Below are 21178 nucleotides of genomic sequence, written 5' to 3' on the forward strand. Positions count from 1 at the left end.
CTCAGAAGAATCTGTGTAGAGTTGGTGAAACAGGTTTTAAAAACCTTTCACCCAAGTTAGGGTTGTTTAATCTGGGCTGGTATAGAAGTTGAGAAGTCTGTACATTTGCTCGTGTGGCTTCTGGCTGGCCAGTGAGGGTGGCAGAGGTGCTGTTGTGACTGGTTGGATTTGCCTTAGTGAGAAGGAAATACCAGCCTGGCCCTCTAAGTAGCCCAGATTTTAAGCAAAGGTACCCTGGATTGATTTCTCTAACTGTGCCCAGAAACCCATCCTATGACAAGGACTCATGGTTCTTGAAAGTTGTGTCGCAAGAGGTATTGATCTTGCTCTTTACAATGGTGGTAGAAAGTGTACATTTGTCACAAGAATTCATTCCTGTAGGAAAGGATAATACATTGTAAATGCTGTTAATTATACAAAGTTGCTGGATGAAAGTAAGAAAAGGCTCCATAATGGCCCATAAGATGCATGTCAATAAAACTCATTATGGCATCATCTGTTATTGTAGAAACACATTTTTTCATCAAAAGAGAAGAATACATTATGAGCAATAACTAGAATGGCAAATGCTTTTATATTTTTCATGCCAAATGGATACTTAGCCGCCTAGTACATGTCTTCATTGTTCCTGAAATAATGAACTCTGTCTATGTTAAAGTTAACTTATCATGACACATACAAAAGAAATCACCTATTTCTTTAATTTGTACTGGCTTAATATGCACTCTGGATGCCAAAATGAATTGATCCAATATGTATAAAATTTCTCCTCAGCACCAATAACAGAATTACTATTTAATAGCACAGATATCAAAGAGGAACTTGTCTGATTCAAGGACAGGAAGTTTAAAATATGAATTCTGTATAATAATGATAATTTAGTGTGTCCAGTGTATTGCAATTGAATTGTGGTGGCTAAAACTATAGTTCAAAAAAACAGGCTCTGTTGTTGTAGCAATGTAGACTAGTAGGTAAACAAAAGACAAGATCATGTAAGTCATTGCTCAGCAATAAGAAAATAGACTGTATTCTATTAGCACAGCGTAGGATATTAGAGTCTCCCAAGACTGGTTATTTTATTAGTAGTGATTTTTGTCTCTCTATTCCATTGTCCCCTTTCTTTCCCCACTATACATGTCCTCTTCTGGTTTTCACATTGTACTTATAAACCCTTACCAGCTGACAAAGGAAATTGACTCACATCATAATTCTTTACACCAAGGCATTCCCGTGAGATTGATAGCAGTGTGAAATTGAGTGGGAACAAAATTTTGTTCCTAGTCTGTTCCAGACTATTACTAGCTATATGGACACAGTGTCACTTCACAGGAATTCAATCTCTCTCAATTTCATATGGGAAGAAGCAATGTGTTGCCAAATTAATGCACATCCCAGGTGTCCAAACTACCAATTACTTTTATCCTTGACAGGAAGGACCCACATGACAGATGTGTCTAGCACAGATGAGGTTTAAGTTGATAGCAGCATCACTTATGGTACAGAACTGACAAATGACATTAGCCTAAAAGGAATCTTAACTGTAACTGAGAATAATTCTATATTTTATTTTGCCTTCAAAAGCTACGCAGAACATGATTTAATAATTCAAAGTATTACATGAGATTAAGCATGATTAAAAAGTACAGCTAAGGCTTTTGAAGGTATATTGTATAAAACAAAACACAGACCTGATTTATTGAGGCTAACATTGAACAATACAACAACCAATTTTGCATCCTTAAATAAAAAGTATGTGCTACAGCATTTGCAGGTAGTTACATATGTAAGTACTTATTTGCGTGTTCAGTTAAGGTAGTTATTTAAGTAGTCATTTAAACATCAGTCACTTCACCTCATTTACTTGTGTAAATCCTACTTTACAGGCTCAGTTAGTGCACTTTTTTTCAGATGTAGCTCAGGATTTCTTGTACTATCTAATGCGATAAGGAAGGGGGAAAAACCACTGGGCAACTTGAGTTTCTCTCTCTCCCCCTCTGTCTAGCTCCCAGCCTCATTAAGCATAGCATTAACTTTTTGCATCATTAGAAAGGACTGAGCATCCTGACCTGAACCAAACATCATGTAAGGATACACTAATTATTTTATATGCTCATGTTCTATACTTTGGCTAGGAGTATATTAATTAAATACAAACAGGTGCATTATTCTGAGGGGTTTATTTGGAGAGAATTCAGATTGCTCTGGATTGAAAAAAAGACCTGAAACATCATGAAACCACAATGGATTACTCATTATTTTCTATTATTGCATGCAGAACAAACTAGTTCTGACTGTACCTTTGGAAGAAGGTAATATCTCCTCAGAAAATCACATTGCTGTGTCTACACTAGCCAAAAACTTTGAAATGGCCGTATGTATGTCGGCACCTTGAAGTTGCCGAGGGGGCAGAATTAGCCTACTGAAGTGCTGCATATGCATCACAGCCCTTCATTAGTAATCTCCCATCAGCCTAATTACCATGACCCTTTGAAGAAGGGGGCAAGTGTAGATGTAGCCTACACATGACTGAAATGTGAATGAGAACATTTTAAAACACTGTTGAAGAACATATCTGCCAAGGAATGTAGTTTTCCTCAATTTGTGTAATTCTGAGGAACCAGGCCAAAATACTACGGAGGCTAGAGGCAGTACCTTTCCTGGTACTTTGATAGCGTATTATCTGTAAGACAAATATTCAACCAGTGAAAAAAACTGTGGGTCAATTATTGCAATGTTAAACTGGAAAGCCACAACAGACAATACTATTACATAGACTATAAGAACATTATTCCAGAAAAGTAGACTGCATCATGGATTGGGCCACCCAAATAAGCCAAGAAAACCTGCCTAAATACCATGAAAAAAAATCTCCACTGCATGTTCCTAGTTGTCATTAGCTGCCTTACACTATACCTTATATGTAGTATTAAACTGTTAAAGCTGGTGCTTTTTTTGTAAAAATACACAGGTGCTGGTACTCATCCAGGATTCCCGAGGCTGGGGCTGTCAGTAGGTCTCAGCATCCCAGCCAGCTCCTTGCCACAGGCCTACTGGGTTCCCCTCACCCCACAGCCAGGCTTCCAGGAAAAATAGGTACTGGTATGCCATACTGATAGGTACCAACACAAAAAGTAGCACTAGTTACAACCCATATTTATGGGGACTGAAATAAAATGTTTCCTGAACACTGTCTTCTGAACTTTATACAATCCTTCAGTGGTGTTGCTTTCAACAGGGGGAGGGATATCTCAGTGGTTTGAGAGTTTGCCTGCTAAACCCTGAGTTGTAACTCAATCCTTGAGGGGGCTATTTAGGGATCTGCAGCAAAGAGTTTAAAAAAATGTGCTAGGGATTGTGATAGGTCCTGCTGTAAGTGCAGGTGACTGGACTTGTTGACATCCCAAGGTCCCTTCCAGCTCTGTGAGACAGGTATATTGCTAATGTCAAAAATTCCCTACAGACTACCATATACTAGCACCAGCACCCTAACAGCTATCTGCCTGTGGCTTCGTGTGTATATGTGTGTGGTGGGGGGAGTGGGGGTTGGACCCTAAATCCAGATGAAACAGAGACAACCCTGTTGAACTGGAGACTCTAGCCTTCAGAACTAAACCCACTCAAGTATAATTAACACTAAATAGAATAAAAGGGCATAGAAAGGGGGATGTCAGCATAATATCATTTGCAAATTCTACAAAGGAAAAAATGTAGTGACACCCAAACATGTGAAGGAAAGGAGGTAGCAATACTTTCAGAGTCTTTTGACTTAAAGGATGCAACTCCCTTTTGGGTGAAGTTGCTAAAATATGTTCCTAATGTTGTATCTGAGTCTCACACACAAGGTAAGTAGTTGAGAAAAGCAGTCCAGGTAATGAAGAACAGTAAAGCAGTAGGGTTTGATGAAGAGACAGCAGACATGTTGAAAGATCTGGGCAAGAGAAGAATAAAGCTGATGAGCAGAATAGTTAAAGCTTTATGTTGAGGCAACAGACTTTGAGAAGACTCATACAAGCCCTATTTTGCTCTAAACACCTTAGAAAGGAAATGTCCATGAATTCAGAAACTACTGAGGGATAAAGTTACTCTTGGATGACATGATGATACTGGAACATATCTTGAATGTGAGGAATAGGAGTCTGATGGAACAAATCCTCTAAGAGGAGGAGTTTGGCTTTGGCTTTAGGAAATGAGGAAGAACTACAGATGCTATGTTTGCAGTTCAGCAATTGATAGAGAAGTGGCTAGAGTACCAACACACTAGCTTCTGAGCTTTGATGGACTTAGGAAAGATATGCAATACAGAGGAAAAAAGGATGACCCCACAAGTGCTGAGGAACTAAGGGGGGTGTGAGGATTTAATAAGACTGGTGCATGCAACATAGGTCACTTAAAAAGTGATCTCAACATATTTGGTTTGACACACCCCATAGATGTAAAATTCAGACTTCATCATGGGTCTTCTCTGGGACTGCCACAATTTATTATGCTGATGAAACATATCAACAGGAAGTTCTCAATGGGAAAAAGTGAGCCACTATTATATGCAGATGACATAGCAATAAAAGCATCCTCAAAACAAGCCTATCTGGGCAACAGAAGCACTGAAATAGTGGCATGACCAGCTAAACTGGCATGGGTGAAAATGAGTATGATGCAGGTCCCATGGGTCAGCAGCATTGCTATGGAAAAACTGGATATAGAGATTAATGAAGTGAGAGTGGACCAGACTGACCAGACTGCCCTGCCAAGTACTTTGACAGCTTGGATTACAGAATACAGCAAGCTTGAATGTGAAACACAGTCTTGGAGATTGCTGTGAATATTTCAAGAATTCTGTATGAAAGAGCAGATGTATATAACAGTGATGAACCTGATGAATAAAATAAAAATGAGATACACCGGAAGTATGTAGAAGTGCATCCATGTTATTTACAGCACATCAATAACCCAGGATGTGATGAGGAGAACATTCAAATGGGATCACATTCACTGAACAGAAAAGGAAAACAGATTTAATTATAAATTATTAGCATATGTTTGTACAGCGCCAAGCACAATACCAGTTAATGAGAATAATGAGCTGACATTGCTGCCATTAACAAGACGAAGAAGCATCTTTATGCAATCTTTTGCACTTTTGCAGAATTTAAGGGAAAAATCTCCCATGAATGCTCACACTGACAGCAGCAGGTGAGAAACTGAAAAGCCGGGGATGTACACAAAATGCGTTCTTTCAAAAGAAAATTGAAAGAATGTGGTTCTTCTTTCAGAAGCTCTCTTCCCCCTTCTGGATTAGGAGAAGCACCTCCTTTCGAAAGATTTTGTCACACACAAAAAAAAAAAGTACGAGTAGATGCTCCACAGGCCACTCTTTTGAAAGAGCAGTCCTCCCTGGTGCCAGCCACCTGGAGCCTGGAGACACCCTGGCTAGTGCCCCCCAGTCTACGCTCCCTGTGCCCAACTGCTTTTAAAGTCATAGTGACCCAGAAACCCCATGGCAGGAAGCATGCCCTTGCAGCCACCCCCTGTAGCTGAGAGATGCCCCATGGTGAGCTATCAGCCCCTGCGCAACCCTCCCCCCGCCAGCGCTCCCGACCTAGCTGTTAAGGAGTCCCAGAAGCGAGCCCCAGCCAAAAAGGTGAGGGTGTCCTCCTGGACAGAGCCCAAGCTCTGGGACCTGCTGGGGTTCTGGCACGATGAGGATGCCCTGCACACAACTGGGGGCAAAAGGAGGAATGCCCCTGATTATGGCCAGCTGGCCATCAGCCTCTCCATCTGAAGCCACCTTGCAGGCACTTTGGAGCAAGTGTGCTTCAAGGTAAAATAGCTGAGGCAAGGATATGTATGGGCCCAGGACACTACCAGGCACTTGGGAGGCAGGAGCTCCATGCCCTCCTCAGGCATGCGGGCAGTTCTCCCCCATGCACTGTTCTCGACTTGGTGGCAGAGGATCCCCTGGCGGCCGTGAGCAAGAAGGAGCCAAAAATATTCCCAGACCAGCTGGAAGCCCCCACCTGGGGCAGCCACCAGGAGCCAGAGATCAAGGCCCCACTGGAGGATGACAGGTCAACCAATGGGACCTTTATCAGAGAGGTAGCCATGTTAGTCTGTATCTTTAAAAACAAGAAGTCCCGTGGCACCTTATAGACTAACAGATATTTTGGAGCATAAGCTTTCATGGGCAAAGACCCGGTCCGTCAGATGCATGAGTGGTGGGGGGTTCAAAGGAGGATTTAAAGAAGGGGGTCTCAGCAAAGGGGAGGGCCAGAGCTGACAAGGTGTATTCAGTCAGGGTGGAAATGGCCCATTATTGGTAGTAAACATTTAGAGAGGAGAAAACAGGTCAGGTCAGTCAGGAGGATGTGGTCCATTGTCAGATTCTAATGTTGAGGTCTGAACATCAGGAACAGAGAAGCTGCTTTTTAAGGGGCCAGCCACTCCCAGTCTCTGTTTAATCCTTGGTTGGTGGAGTTTAGTTTGCAAATAAATTGCAGCTCCGAGATTTCTCTCTCCATTTTATTTTTGATTTTGTTGTTGTTGTTGTTGTAGGACTGCTACTTTTAAATCTGTTACTGAGTATCCAGGGAGACTGAAGTGTTCTCCTGCAGGGTTTTGTATGTTACCGTTCCTGATGTCTGATTTATGTCCATTTATTCTTTTACGTAGAGACTGTCCAGTTTGGCCAATGTAAATTGTAGCGGGGCATTGCTGGCACATGATGGCATATATTATATTAGTAGATATGCAGGTGAAAGAGCCCCTGATGATATGGTTGATGTTAGGTCATGTAATGATATTGCTGGTGTAGATATTTGGGCAGAGTTGGCAGCGAGGTTTGTTGCAGGGATTGGGTACAGGGTTAGAGTTACTGAGTTGTGTTCTATAGTTGCTGGTGAGGATTTGTTTAAGGTTGGCAGGCTGTCTGTAGGAGAGGACAGGCCTGCCTCCGGAAGGTCTGTGAGAGTGAAGGATCATTGTCTAGGATGGGTTGAAGATCACTGATGATGTGCTAGAGAGGCTTTAGCTGGGGGTTGTATGAGATGGCCAGTGGTGTTTTGTTTTCCTTGTGAGGCCCGTCTTGCAGCAGGTGGCTTCTGGGTACATATCCGGTTCTGTCAGTCTGTTTCTTCACTTCCTTAGGTGGGTATTGTAGTTTCAGGAAAGCCTGGTAAAGGTCTTGCAGACGTTTGTCTCTGTCTGGCCGTGTCTACACGTGCCCCAAACTTCGAAATGGCCACGCAAATGGCCATTCGAATTTTACTAATGGAGCGCGGAAATGCATATTCAGCGCTTCATTAGCATGTGGGCGGCAGCAGCGCTTCGAAATTGATGTGCCTTGCCGCCATGCGGCGCGTCCAGATGGGGCTCCTTTTCGAAAGGACCCCGCCTGCTTCGAAGTCCCCTTATTCCCATGAGCTCATGGGAATAAGGGGACTTCGAAGTAGGTGGCGTCCTTTCGAAAAGGAGCCCCGTCTGGACGCGCCGCGCAGCGGCAAGTAGCGTCAATTTCGAAGCGCCGCTGCCGCCCGCATGCTAATGAAGCGCTGAATATGCATTTCCACGCTTCATTAGTAAACTTCGAAATGGCCATTTGCGTGGCCATTTCAAAGTTTGGGGCACGTGTAGATGTAGCCTCTGACAGATTAAAGCAAATGCGGTTGTACCTTAGTGCCTGGCTGTATACCATTGATCATATAGTGTGCCCTGGATGGAAGCTGGAGGCGTGTAGATAAGCATAGTGGTCTGTGGGTTTTCAGTATAGGGTGGTACCTCAATGGGACCTTTGTGATTGCCGTCCCATTGAGGTAATCTAGCCACGCAACCTCCAGCCGAGCATCACCAGCCATCACCCTAGGACCGTTTGGTAAGTGTCCACTATGTAGCTGTGGCTTGAGACCCCCCACACCCTTAGATGACTGAGCACACACCCCCCGTTCCAAGTCCCTGATCCAGGTTTGTGAGTAAGTGGTTTCTTTGTTCAACACCCCTATGTCCCTTGTTGTTAGTGGGGGCACAGGTTCAGGGGTGGATGGGCAAGAGCAGTGATGGGGGGTTGGGGGCCCTGCGGACAGGTCTTTGGCTAGCAGCCCAGCCAGGGTGAGCATGCGGGTCTGGAGCTGTTCTTGGTCTGTGGCTCTCAGCTGCAAGCCTCAGACCCATGCACAGGCTCCATTGTGCTGCGTGCAGCACAGCAGGTCTCGGCAGCATCCTCAGAGCGGCCTTGTCTGGGTGGGGGAGCTTTAAGGGAGTGGCTAGCTGGGGCACCGAGAAGGGCTTGTCAGCCCTGAGACCCCATCCACAGCGTTGCCCGGCCCTTGTTTTCCAAACGTAGGCTGGCGCGGTGTGGCTGCTCCCTTGCGAAAGAGAGCTTTGGTCTTCCGAGCCGCACTCTCTGTGTGGACACAAGAAGATGTTTTCGGAGATGAGCTTCTGGGAGATTACATTCTGAAAGATCGCTGTAGTGTAGAGGTGGCCACAATGAAAGTGGAACGTTCGCCTTACCCTCTTAAATGTTGAGGTATGTCTATCCACATTGCAATTAGACAGCTGAGGACAAAAGTCAGTTTGATTAATTGAGGTGCAGACATTTGGGAGTTGGCTTCAGCCTGATCTGGGACCCTCCCCACAGCCATTGTGTCCTAGAGGCTGGGCCCCAACCCAAGCCTGAACATCTAAGCAAGAATTAAATAGCTCCTTCACCTAAGCCCTGCAAGCCCCAGTACGAAGGCCAGGGCAGGTGTGGATTTTTAATTGTACAATAAACATACCCTCAGAGCCTACCCAAAGAAAGGAGCCTCTAGGACTCCAGTGGCCCATATAAATTAGATGCCTGAGACGAACAAAGTGTGCAGAAAAAGTGGAGATGTTAACTGGCTGGCAATCTGATGTACATGATTGGATAGCCAAGAGAAATGAGTCCTGTCCTAATTGTTTGAGTTCTGTTTAACTTCATTTTAACAGAAAAATGGGGAAGAAGGTGGCAGTGGGGGGAAGGAACTTCAATAATGACATCCTGTGCGACACCACACCCCTTAAAGAATGTTAACGGAGTAGCTTCAGAAAACTTTCCAATTTTCCTCAAGGAAGCTGCTAGTGGCAAATATGCTATCAGTACAGTTATGAGTGATCTGACTTTGTTTCACAGGTATGTCACTAGCACCATACACATTTTTGCATTACCTTCATATGGACAATTTCAGTTGGCGCTTTTTGTGAATTTGTCCTTATGGTGTACACATAAGCAACTAAGCAGGTGGTCTTTCTGCCATAGTGATCTGATTACTTTGAACAAGTGAGCATGTGGTAGAATTTATTCTTTAATCTTAGTTAAACAGTTGTTAAGATCATTAAGAAGCTATATGTGGTAGGGCCCCATTATAGTGTAAATCTTGAATGATAAAAAAGAACTCTTGAATGTTCGATCTGGAGACAGGTTAGAAGAGTAAATACTTGTTTGAGTTTTAACCTTCATCTATCAAAGGGAAGAGAATTGTATGTTCACTTATTTATCTTTTAGGGTCACTAAAGGGCTACTTTATAGTTTACAACCCTATCTTAGTAGGCAATTGAGATTCTCCCATAAGGTTGGAAGAATCTGGTTTAATTAGCAAGTCTTAATGTCTGCTCATTCAAATCAAAGTAGCTTTTTGATCTACCAGCAAAAACTGTCTACAAGACAAACTGCTGCTGGCTGGTTTTCAGCTGTGAACTAGACAAAGAATGAGAGAGAGCAGGGCATACTTAAGAGAATGTAATAATATGATTTATATCAACAGTTGAACTGATTTTAAACAACAGTTGAAATCAATTTCTTGACTATATTTATGTCTCTTGGACAGATTCAGAAAAACATTTTCTAGATATTTTTTATTGAAATATGATGTAAACATGTTTAAATAGGGTCAATACAGATGAAAGCCTGTATCACTGAGTTAGGGCTACAAAGAGAAACATTACTGCTCATTAAATTAGGCAGGGAAGTAAGCCATGGAGATTTTTATGCTTTTTTGTGTAAGAAGTACAGGTTGGACCTACCTGGTACAGTACCCTGCGGACCTAGACGAGGGATTATGCCAGACCAGGTGAGGTTAATGCTTACCTGATGGCCTCTAGTCCCCAGTCCTGGGGGTCCCCTCCCAGCAACCACCCAGGTCTCACCCATCTTGGTAGCCAGGCTGGTGGCTTCCCAACCCAGCCACTGGGCTGCTGGTTTCCAGGGACTAGCTGCTGGGCTTCCCAGGACCAGCCACCAGATTTCTAGCACTGTTTGTGGTTTCCTGGCCCAGTTGTTGTTTCCTGGCTGCAGCCTGATACCTCCCCAGCCCTACAGGTGCAGGCCGCCATTCCCCAGTCACTTGTCTACCACTCACCATCTCCCAGCCATGGGCCATCATTTCCTGGCCCCAGCTGTTGGCCACCATTCCCCAGTCACTGCCAGTCCCTCTGCAATCAACCTGATTGTAGTTGGCCAGCTTGGGCTGGGACTCCCAGCTACTGGAGCTCTATGGTCTGGCAACATCCTTTGTCCTGTTGGAACATGGATGTTACCAGACCAGAGAGTGTCCTGGATTTCAGAAGTTAAATCTTTAAGGCCCAAAAAAGAACTAGATAAATTCATGGATATTAGGTCCATCAATGGCTATTAGACAGGATGGGTAGGAATGGCATCCCTAACATCCATTTGTCAAAGGGTGGAAATCAATGACAGGAGGATGGCTACATATTCTGTTCGCTCCCTGTGGGGCATCTGACATTGGCCACTGTTGAAAGACTTGATAGTGGGCTAGATGAACCGTTAGTTTGACCCAGTATGGCCGTTCTTATGTTAACCTGTATAAGTTTACAAAGATGCTTGCCTAGATGTAAACATATACATAAGCAATGCTATTGATTTAGTCTCATTTGTGAAATTTGGCTCATTACTCATTCATCAAATTAAATAAAATTTTATTAATAAAAAATCAAGTAATTGAACAAAGGGAATTTGGAAATAAGTTAGTAAGAAAACAAAAGAATTAAAATGCTGCTACAGTAAACTCTATCTCAACCATCATTCGGTAACCCAGAAGTCACCGTCAAATAACTGGAATTTTAACCATAAGTAAATTTTAGTTATATTTTCCATAAGAAGAGTATAGTGAAAGTAAATACAAATAAATACAGTATACATTTACAGTATACAATACTACTGTTGTTGGCAAGTAAAATACTCTGGATACATTTCTGCTTGTTTCTTAATAACTTATCTTATTTTTCTTTAGTGTTATGCTTTGCTAGGTATAGCTCTCTATTACCCAGAATATTTTAATATCCAGTAACCTCCCAGTCCTGGGGTTGCTGGATATGATAGAGTTTACTGTATCATGTTTAAATAACTTAACTGTCAGTACAACTAGGTCAGTGTCCACTAATGAACTGGAGAACTATTAAACAGACTGGCCCAGATTGTCAGACACTGACTAACACTAATGAACAGTTATTCCATGAATAGGCCCACTGATTTCAACAGGATTCTTTGCCTGAATAACTACTCACCATTTTCAGTAAGAATGGGGGGGTGGAGAAGGAGAATCTAGACTGGTGAATGTAGTGGAAGAATTTCACAATCTTATGGTGACTGTGGGATCTAAAGTAGTTTTCATATTTTAAAGAAGCAGCGTAGAAGGGCACATATTGGGAGTTACAAGCTCCCTACGTAACAAAATGTAGAAGGTGGTTTCCCAAGTGTGCTCAAAAGATCACATCTAAGTAGAATGCAGGGAAAGGGACAATATGGCCGTGTCTACACTAGCCCCAAACTTCAAAATGGCCACGCAAATGGCCATTTCGAAGTTTACTAATGAAGCGCTGAAATGCATATTCAGTGCCTCATTAGCATGTGGGCGGCCACGGCGCTTCGAAATTGATGTGGCTTGCCGCCCCGCGGCTCATCCCGACGGGGCTCCTTTTCGAAAGGACCCCGCCTACTTTGAAGTCCCTTTATTCCCATCTGCTCATGGGAATAAGGAGACTTGGAAGTAGGCAGGGTCCTTTCGAAAAGGAGCCCCGTCGGGACGAGCCGCGCGGCGGCAAGCCGCGTCCATTTCGAAGCGCCACGGCCACCCACATGCTAATGAGGTGCTGAATATGCATTTCAGCGCTTCATTAGTAAACTTTGAAATGGTCATTTGAGTGGCCATTTCGAAGTTTGGGGCTAGTGTAGACGTCGCCTATGTGTTTCAAGGATCACCAATGTGCTACAGAATAAAAGCCAAATTTAACATGAGAACTATTGTGTAATTATACAAATTGACAATCAACAGTAATATCTTGAAGGGTCTAAAATATTTTTAGAAATTACTAATGTGACTCTTACAGAGTGAATTTATTTAATGTATACTCCGAGTGATCTTTCCTGAAGAGCATAGTAACATATTGACCTTAATCTTTCACATGTACCTTGAAAGTACAATACATATAAGTTTCATAAGAGAGAAATGGTGAGCTAGGGAGGAGAAGCTGATGCTCTGGTAAAAACACACACACACACACACACACACACACACATCCCTACTTTAAACTTGAGTCTGTGGTGGCAACCAAGCTCAAGAAGTGAAGGTTGTACCTCCCTGGTCCAGCATGGCCAGGACCTGACAGGTCCTGAACGAGAGAATTTTGCCAGACCTCAGAAGGTTTCCTGCACAAGCCCTGAAGGCGCCACCACCACTGGGCTGCTCACCCATCTGCTGCTGGGCCAGCCAAACCCTGCCACAGGATGTGGGGGCTCCTAGGCACACTGACCACTGGCGGATGCTGATGCTGGCCCTGGCCCTGCACAGCTACTTCCCATGGGGTTGCCAGGAGATGTAGCTCCAGCACAGGCCTGAGAGGGGGAGTCAGCTTCCACCCCATGTGGCTGCCCCCACAGTGTTGTTTAGGGGCGGGGGAGGGCTCTGGGTCCAGCTACAGCTGCACATAGCTGCCCCCTGTGGGGTTGCTGGGGGATGCCAACTCCAACCCCCCAGGGCAGCTGGAGTATGTGGGTTCTAGTTTTCCCTCCTGTCCAGCTCTCTGGTCCAGGAACAGCCAGACAATAGATGTTGCTGGACCAGAGAGTGTCAGTTTTAGGAGGTATAACCTTTATCTAGAGATTTGGCACAAGTGGCAGATGTTTTTATTGCCATGTGTAATGACTTTTAGGGGCCTATTTACACTTTGTGAGGTTACATATGTATCAATAGGATTCTGATACCTCTTGAAGGAGCAGAATTTGGGTCTTTTTTCTTTAGCTAAGATTTGACTTCACATATTTCTTGACCCTTGCCAGACATTAATTAAGTTTTCTATGGAGATTCCACACTAAAACCCTAATCTGTACACTATCTCATCGACCATCTGTGATTGCTGATAGATATGCACAAGGTTGTTTTTTCATGGCCTATTGGCTGGTTTCTCATCAATTATTATCATGTATCATGTATATGATTATTTATATATGTTCCACCAACATCCTGGGGTGAGTTATAAATTTTTACTGTTGGCAAACTTGCAAGTGAGTAGGAAATTCATAAGCACAGGCATGCACTGAAACATATCAGTTGCATATTATATATATGGCCCTGATGCATGGTACAAATCATGATGTCAAAGAAATCAGTCATCTCCAATAGACTGTTAGAATAGATGGAAGCCCTGTTCAGGCATGCACAACAGTCACTACGCATTTAACAGCCAGGCCAAATCCTGAGGTTCTTGTCTTAATACCCAACTTTAGGTGTTGCTGTTGTTGTTGAACCCATTTCCAATGCATGCAAACTTCCACAGACTTAAAAAGGATGCTTGGCTGACCATGGTCTGAATGAAAATGGAATAGTGATCTTTGAATTTGGTTCCAATATTTAATCGTTTGGGAATAAAAAAAAAAAAACTTCATGCACCTTACGTTTGCTAGACAGAGAATAATCAGATAGAAGCAAAAATGTTCACAGAAAAATGAAGAACTGCCTTGAAAAGCAATCAATACAAATATGAAACTGGTATAGGTTGTACCTTTCTAGTTTGGCACCCCTGGAACCCAACCAGTGCTGAACAAGAGAATTTGCTGGATGATGGGAGGTCAATATTATCTGGCAGCGTTATCAACACTTCCACTGCTTACTGGGTTCTTAGATGACATTAAGGGGTAAATTAGAGCTAAATGAAAGCACAAAACACTGAAAGCCAGGACTGGTGGCTGTAAACAAACTTTATGGGGCCATGGGAAACTTGGCTACACCCATGGTAAGTGGTTATCTGGCTAAAAAAATCATGTCAGATTACAGATGTTGCCAGACCAGAGAGTACTGAACTAGAGACATTCAACCTGTATTAAAATATACTTGCTGTAGATTAAGAAGAATATGCATTTTATAAAAAAGTATTTAGGCCCCTCCTAACATGAAAATTTCTGATAGAATTCTGGAGGTCTGGCATCTTAATGCCCTAAGAGAAAAAAAGTCAGTAGAACTGAGAAACTCTCAGCGGTAGCTAGCCACAGAATTTTGGGGAAGATTTTGTTTGGTGTTTTCATTAATTGGAGTGTGATGTGTTTCAAATTCAGGAAGCTGCATTTCTCTAATAGCGCAAAGAATTTTGGTCACTCAGTTCAAATGTCCAACATCTTTTTATTGGTTCCAAGAATTTAGTTTCAGAATGGAAAACACAAGGGATTAGTGCAAACCAAAAAAGGTCAGACAAAATATTCTAGGGGAAAATTCTGGAATTTTAACTAGGGAAGCTGAAGCAGGCTATCCCTTGGAGTCTTGCTGGGTTCTGATGCTGCAGACGAGGGAGGATTGGATACAGCCATCTCCTCTGAAGACAGGGCAGGTAGAAGGGTGGGCAACCCAGCCACTCTCCCATGAAATACTCTGAAAATGGGAAGGGGGCTTGGTAGGTGCCTCTAAAGCCTGTGGGCTCACTATAGAGCTAAAGTGATGACATTTAATGGTCTATGATATACAGATCTGCTTAGATTTAATGTCCCCCTCCAGCTGTAAATTCTATGAATGCATAAAAAGGGCTTGCGTGCCATTACATATCTAAGAAAATGAAATAATCTGGGAGGAAGAGGGAGATTGAAAATGCAAATTACAAAGTGATATGAGCCTGGGGCTGCTTGGTGGAAATGGAGTCAAATAACTTGGCTGTGTTGGTGGAAACAAAACTGGTTTAAGCGTATCTCAACAGGTTCTCACATGGTGGGTCATATCTACATTTTTTGGCTGGAAGTGAAACTTACAAGTGAACTCAAGGATCCATGTCATGCTCTCTTGTGAAAGGTTCTCATAGCTCCTGGCTGAAGTTGCATTTAATTTTTTTTGAAAGAATGCTTTAACTAAAAATGAACAAAAGTCAAGAATTCTTTAAATTATTAACACACTTGTGCCATTGGAAACAGTATTTTTCATTGCTGCAGTGTTATTAATGCACAGGTCTAGTGATAACTGGAGCAGTGTGGGTTATTTTATAAAAAACAATGTTTTTAAAAAAACATATTTTTATAGTACGGGGCTTTTTAAATTTTGCTTCATTCACATTCCTTCCTTGCATCTTGATTTCTGCTTTGCATTGTTTTCAACTGCATCCATCCTGCTCAGTCAAAGCTCATTTGCACTACCCAGCAATGTAAATTTGATCACTAGGCAGAGATAATAGTTTCAGTTAAATCATCTTTGCAAAATTGTCCTGAAAAATTACATATCTCCTAAAACTGGAAGGGACCTCTGGAGGTCATCTAGTCCAGTCTGCTGCCTGCTTGGCAGGACCAAGCACCATCCCTGGCATTTATTTGTCCCAATCCCTAAATGGCCTCCTTAAGGATTAAACTCACAACTCTGAATCCAGAAGGCCAATGCTCAAACCACCAAGCTATCCCTCCTCCCCGATATCGGCTCAGAACTGAGTTACCTCTTCACACAATAATTAAGGCCCTCTTTTCTGCCCAGGGAATGTCCATAAATGGACCGTGACTTCCCTAAGTTTATTCAGTATTCAAATTCACTTTATACAGGTTTATTAAGATTCCAACATAATTTTTAATTTTACAAATATGTTGTGAACAGTTCACTTTCTGTACTTGAGATTGTGTCAGCTTGCTGAAGATGCGTCACGTAGTAGTCTTCATATTCTCTGACTGGATGAACATTGCTCTTATCAGGTGGAAGATGTGGAGCTCTAAATCTCTCAATAATTTAGAAAGAACAGGTATATAAAATTATGGGATGTCAGAAATTTCACTCTCACCCAGATGGACCTTTTTTGAGGGACTCTTCCTCAAATAAGTTGGCTCCTATAAAATGTGTTTACTAGGTGAAGAGGTTACAGACAATATTTTCTCATTACATTCCTGCAAAGACATTTTCGGTATATGTGCAGTTGTAGTTGTGAAGAGTACTGTATAACTCATTTAACTGCCTATGTCACATTCCAGTACCTGTGAAATATCTTAGGATGTGGGTCTCCTTGTGGTAAGCAGTGTTCCATTCAGACCCAATACACTGAGAGCACTACATTTATAAGTTGGTATTTTCTGTCATTGTCCCCAAGTCATTGTTACAGAGAGAGAGAGAGAGAGCGAGAGAGAGAGAAGGTAGTGGCACCCTGTTTTATGTCTGAACCTAGTAATTCTATATGCTTTATGATCCAGACAGAGGTTTGGGCCAAGCACTGAAGCTTTGGGATTGCATAAACTGAAGACTTCTGAGTAATAACAGGGCTAGCAAGTGAAACAGCAGCTATACATATCCAAGCTTCAGTCAAAGTTAGAAGATCAAGCAGGTTATGTGCCAGTTTCACCAGACAGCAATTGTCCAGGTCTGTTAGCTTTATTTCCTTGGACTTTTCCTTCCACCATCTGGTGCAGGCACTCTGACAACTGCCATTCAGAGATGAAGTTCACCTTGGCTACACTTACAGATAAGTAAGATCATATCCATTACTTTCCTGCTTTGAGACCTCATTCCTCCTTTGCTACTTCTGCCCCCATGCCCAGACACTACTGTGAGGTGTCGTCCCTTTCCCTGATGATTCTTATTTGCTTCTAGTCCATACTTAACCTCTTTCCTTTGCCTGATGGGGAGATGCAAAGGGTGGGACGTTGGTTTGCATGTAACTTATGGTGCCACACTTGGATGTGGACATGTGCTTGACTTTAAAATTCTCCACCAAACTATATCCCCATATTCTTGTCAGAACACTGATCAAGTGGAAAGTGGCAATGGCAGCAGATTGCTGTAGTTGCTGTTGCTGGACCTGGCTCTGCCTTACCCAGCCTCTCCTTCTTGTTGCAAAGGATATTGGTTTTGGCTCATTGTTCCCCTCTGATTCTCTCTCCTTCAAGTCTAACTCCGACCCTCAGACTCCCAAACCCACAAAGCAAGGACAAACCAAATATCCATGTGTTTACAGAAAGCATATTAAAAACTCACTCTCTCTGACACTTAACATTTTTGCTGAGGATTCACATGAGCAAAACTCAACTGTTTTAATGTCTCTGGAAATTGAGCACACAAGATATGTTTGCATGGCCCAAAGTAGAGTCATTCTTTACTTCAGTCAAATAGTCAGGGAGAGATACTTGTAGTATTTTGTGCAGCTATACTAAAACTTGATCCAAAGCACAGTGAAGCCAGTATAAAGACTCACACTGACTTCAGTGGTTTTGAACCAGGCTCATAATAATCATAATATAAGAACTTGCTTGTTAAAACAAATTATTTCGTTCAGGGTGACTAAGTGACCGGAATGATTTTAAGGCTGGTGGTAGAAATATGACAAGACATGCATACAGTGACTGAATCAAATTACCAAAGCCTGCTCCTTTCAGATGGCTGATATACCTTTTCTATCCTGATGGGAAAGCCAGAAGAGGTACACTTCGATCAATATATCTGTGCCAGGCCTTTTCGTATAATAAATTTACAAACACTATGCATACAAATATGAATTAACACAGATTTGAGATTGCAATAATAATAATAATAATACTGTCCATTAGCACAAAATGGAGATGGGGAATGATGGGTTTCCACTGAGCAATTCCTGTGCCACTAAGGATTCCAACAAGGTATGGCTGTAAAATTTGATGGAGACAAGATAACACCAATGATGTCAACCTGAATCCATTTGGGCTCTCCTGTTAAATTGTAGTATGAGGATTTGACACTTGACCAGGGTTGGCACAGGTTTCTTATTAACAACTGCATTATAGTTTGCAACATCCCATATCATTCAGAAACAACCCCAGATTTAAAAAAACAAAACACAACAACAAGGGATGTGACATATGGTGGCCCAGTTAAATGTGACATATGGAAAGAATGTATTTCCATGATGTCTTAACACCAGTGGTTTTTTGTTCCAGTACTTGCTGGTACAGAGTACTGGTACCTCACCAGCCCCAGCCATGGGACTGACTGGGAGTAGGGAGTCAGATGAGTACTGGACCTTGTTTTTTAACAAAAAAGGCACTGACTAACACTCCATCTCACAATATAATACTTGGAAGACGAATATTAATGTCACAGTGGGTCTTAGACCTTTACCTTTGTGGCAGCATCAAAACAGACAAAGCCCATGCCAAAGTCAATGGTAAGCCCCATAAGATGGCTCTCCAAAACACAGGCATATGTCTTGCACTGCAAAAATTAGAAAACATAGTTAGTATAATAAGTAGCTCTGCATGTGTTGGTTAGCTCCAGAAAATTCTGTTTGGTTGCTCTAATGCACACATCTCCCAATTATTGTCAGACAAAGGATTGCTGATAGGCATTTGGGCAATTTTATCCCTGGTGGAGCTTAAATCACACCAGAGAGGAAATTGTACCAATACAATCAAAAGAGTCTTTCATTTCCTTTTAAAAACAAATTAAATATAATTCTACAGTAATTTTAAAGGTTCACTGCAGCAACTGCTAAAAAGAAACTCACGTTTTATAGCCAGACTTTACATTGATTTTAGAAAATAAAATACAGTAGCCTCTCCTGAACCCTCGAAGAACAAATAACTGTGTCTGCAAACAATATCTGTTTGAGATGCTATTTGCTTTTTCGTCATCTGCTAAACCAGTGGTACAATATGGTGAAAAATAATTTATGCAATCCACGGAGAAATTTCAGTGTCATCAAATAGATAATATGTAGTTCCAGCTTTTATGAGAAAACCTTGACATTTTAAATGGCATTCATTCTTTCATTACTTTAAGAACATGACATTTTGATGTATGAAATGAGAAATCAATTAATGACATTTTCTTGATCAAACTGAGCTCTTCTTGAAAGCAGGCTTCAGGTCCGTAATGGCAAGCTTGTATTGTTCAACACAAACTCTGGTTTTCCTTCTCAAAAATATTTACTTACATCAAAATCTGATCCACCAAAGTGCTTTAAAACATTGTGTTTTGCACAGCCCTATCACAAGGGAAATCCTTATGGGAATTTTACTTTTCAGATTAAAGTCAGAGACAATTAAGATCCCAACTATCTTTGAGCTGAAGATCCTAAGCAAGAGCACAGATTGCAGGATCTTTCGTTTTCATCCAGTTCATGGATGTTAATTATACATGCACAGTATGTCACAGAACTATTAATATTGATGTAAGTCAGTTTTTGATGTACTGTGTTTATGAAGACACATATTTCATATGGGATGGTGGGTTTAAATGAATAGCACCAAGAAAACCAAGAAACATGCCAACAAACACACTTATTTTTCTCGATGTGTTAGCATCAAAGCTAACCCAGGTGAGCATACCATGGGTGAATTCCTGGGCCCATTGAAGTGAATTGGACTCTCTTTATTATTCTGTCATGAGTTCTTAACAATTCTGAGACGTTAGCCCCAAAATGGAAAACTACGGGAGTTGTGAGTGTTCAGAGCCTCTAATAGCAAAGCCATGTTTTGTTAGGTGCCTGAATATGGATTTAGAGATCTCTTTTGAGGAACCTTGGTTTGTGTTGGCCGTAATATATCCTTAAATATAGAAACTTAGGATAGAATTTTCAAAAGTCATCAGTGGTGGCCTAACTCTGATGACAATGGGAGTTTTATCATTGACTTCACCAGGAACAGAGTTAGGCTGATGTTGAGTGTTTTTGAAAATCTTACCTTTAATGTTTTAGTATTTATGTGTGTCTTGGTATATACTACTTCTTTAAACCCTTTGCACTGTGATGTGTTATATAACATAAAATCTGACAATAACAAAACACAAAGTAATATGTCTTCATGCAACCCCAACAAAAGTAAACTGTTAAAGTATTTTGTGGTTGTGGAAAATGTTCACTGTAGATAGTCTTATGGCATCTAATTGACATTTTTGTTACTGTAATGCCATTGATTCATGTGAAAAAAGTGCTGTTTTGACATTAACATTATACCACATTTGGGGCACCCTAAATAAACTAACTCAGGGACACATACCCTTATTTATTCAGAAATACAAACAGGGTGGCTTTACTTTTTGAATACAACTTAAATGGGCAACCTGAATACAAGGAACACAAACTACACCTTCATTGCAGAAAGGTTCTTCTTTGTCCAAAAAGATGAACCATGTATACATGCTTCTTATATTACAGGAAAATTGATCTATTAGAAATTGATTATTCTATGATTTGGACACTGACTTTTTGAAAAAGTTAAACTAAGTATATTGTGGGGAACTGAAATGTTCGCATCCTGTTTAACTAATATGCTGCGGAACTATATGTTCACACCTTTTCTCTCCAGGGTGGAATAAGTTGATAGCTGCATCAAGACACACATCAGAATTGTTAGATAAACTGTACACACACATCACACAATACAAATCTTTCAGCTTTAAACAGGCAGACCTCTAGCACCTACTGAAGTATAATCTCCATTAGTTGTCAATAGAGCAGATATGCAATTTTTTTGCCAACTACTAGACAGAGGCTACGTCTACACGTGAACGCTACATCGAAATAGCTTATTTCGATGTAGTGACATCGAAAGTAATGTCTACACGTCCTCCAGGGCTGGCAACGTCAATGTTCAACTTTGACGTTGCGCAGCACCACATGGAAATAGGCGCTGCGAGGGAACGTCTACACGCCAAAGTAGCACACATCGAAATAAGGGTGCCAGGCACAGCTGCAGACAGGGTCACAAGGCGGACTCAACAGCAAGCCGCTCCCT

At 41.8% G+C, this 21178-nt stretch overlaps 1 protein-coding gene across 2 annotated transcripts in view; it reads right to left on the minus strand.

Moving 5' to 3' along the window:
* The window catches only part of SNTG1 (syntrophin gamma 1), a 628960-nt gene that overhangs the window by 36917 nt on the left and 570865 nt on the right, over positions 1-21178 (minus strand). For both annotated transcript variants that reach the window (XM_074987189.1, XM_074987190.1), the window contains one exon: positions 18564-18656. In XM_074987189.1, coding sequence (XP_074843290.1) covers positions 18564-18656 — 93 coding nt within the window. The remainder of the gene's footprint in view (positions 1-18563; positions 18657-21178) is intronic.

Source organism: Carettochelys insculpta, chromosome 2, assembly GCF_033958435.1.
Source record: "Carettochelys insculpta isolate YL-2023 chromosome 2, ASM3395843v1, whole genome shotgun sequence".
In the NCBI taxonomy this organism is placed as follows: domain Eukaryota; kingdom Metazoa; phylum Chordata; order Testudines; family Carettochelyidae; genus Carettochelys; species Carettochelys insculpta.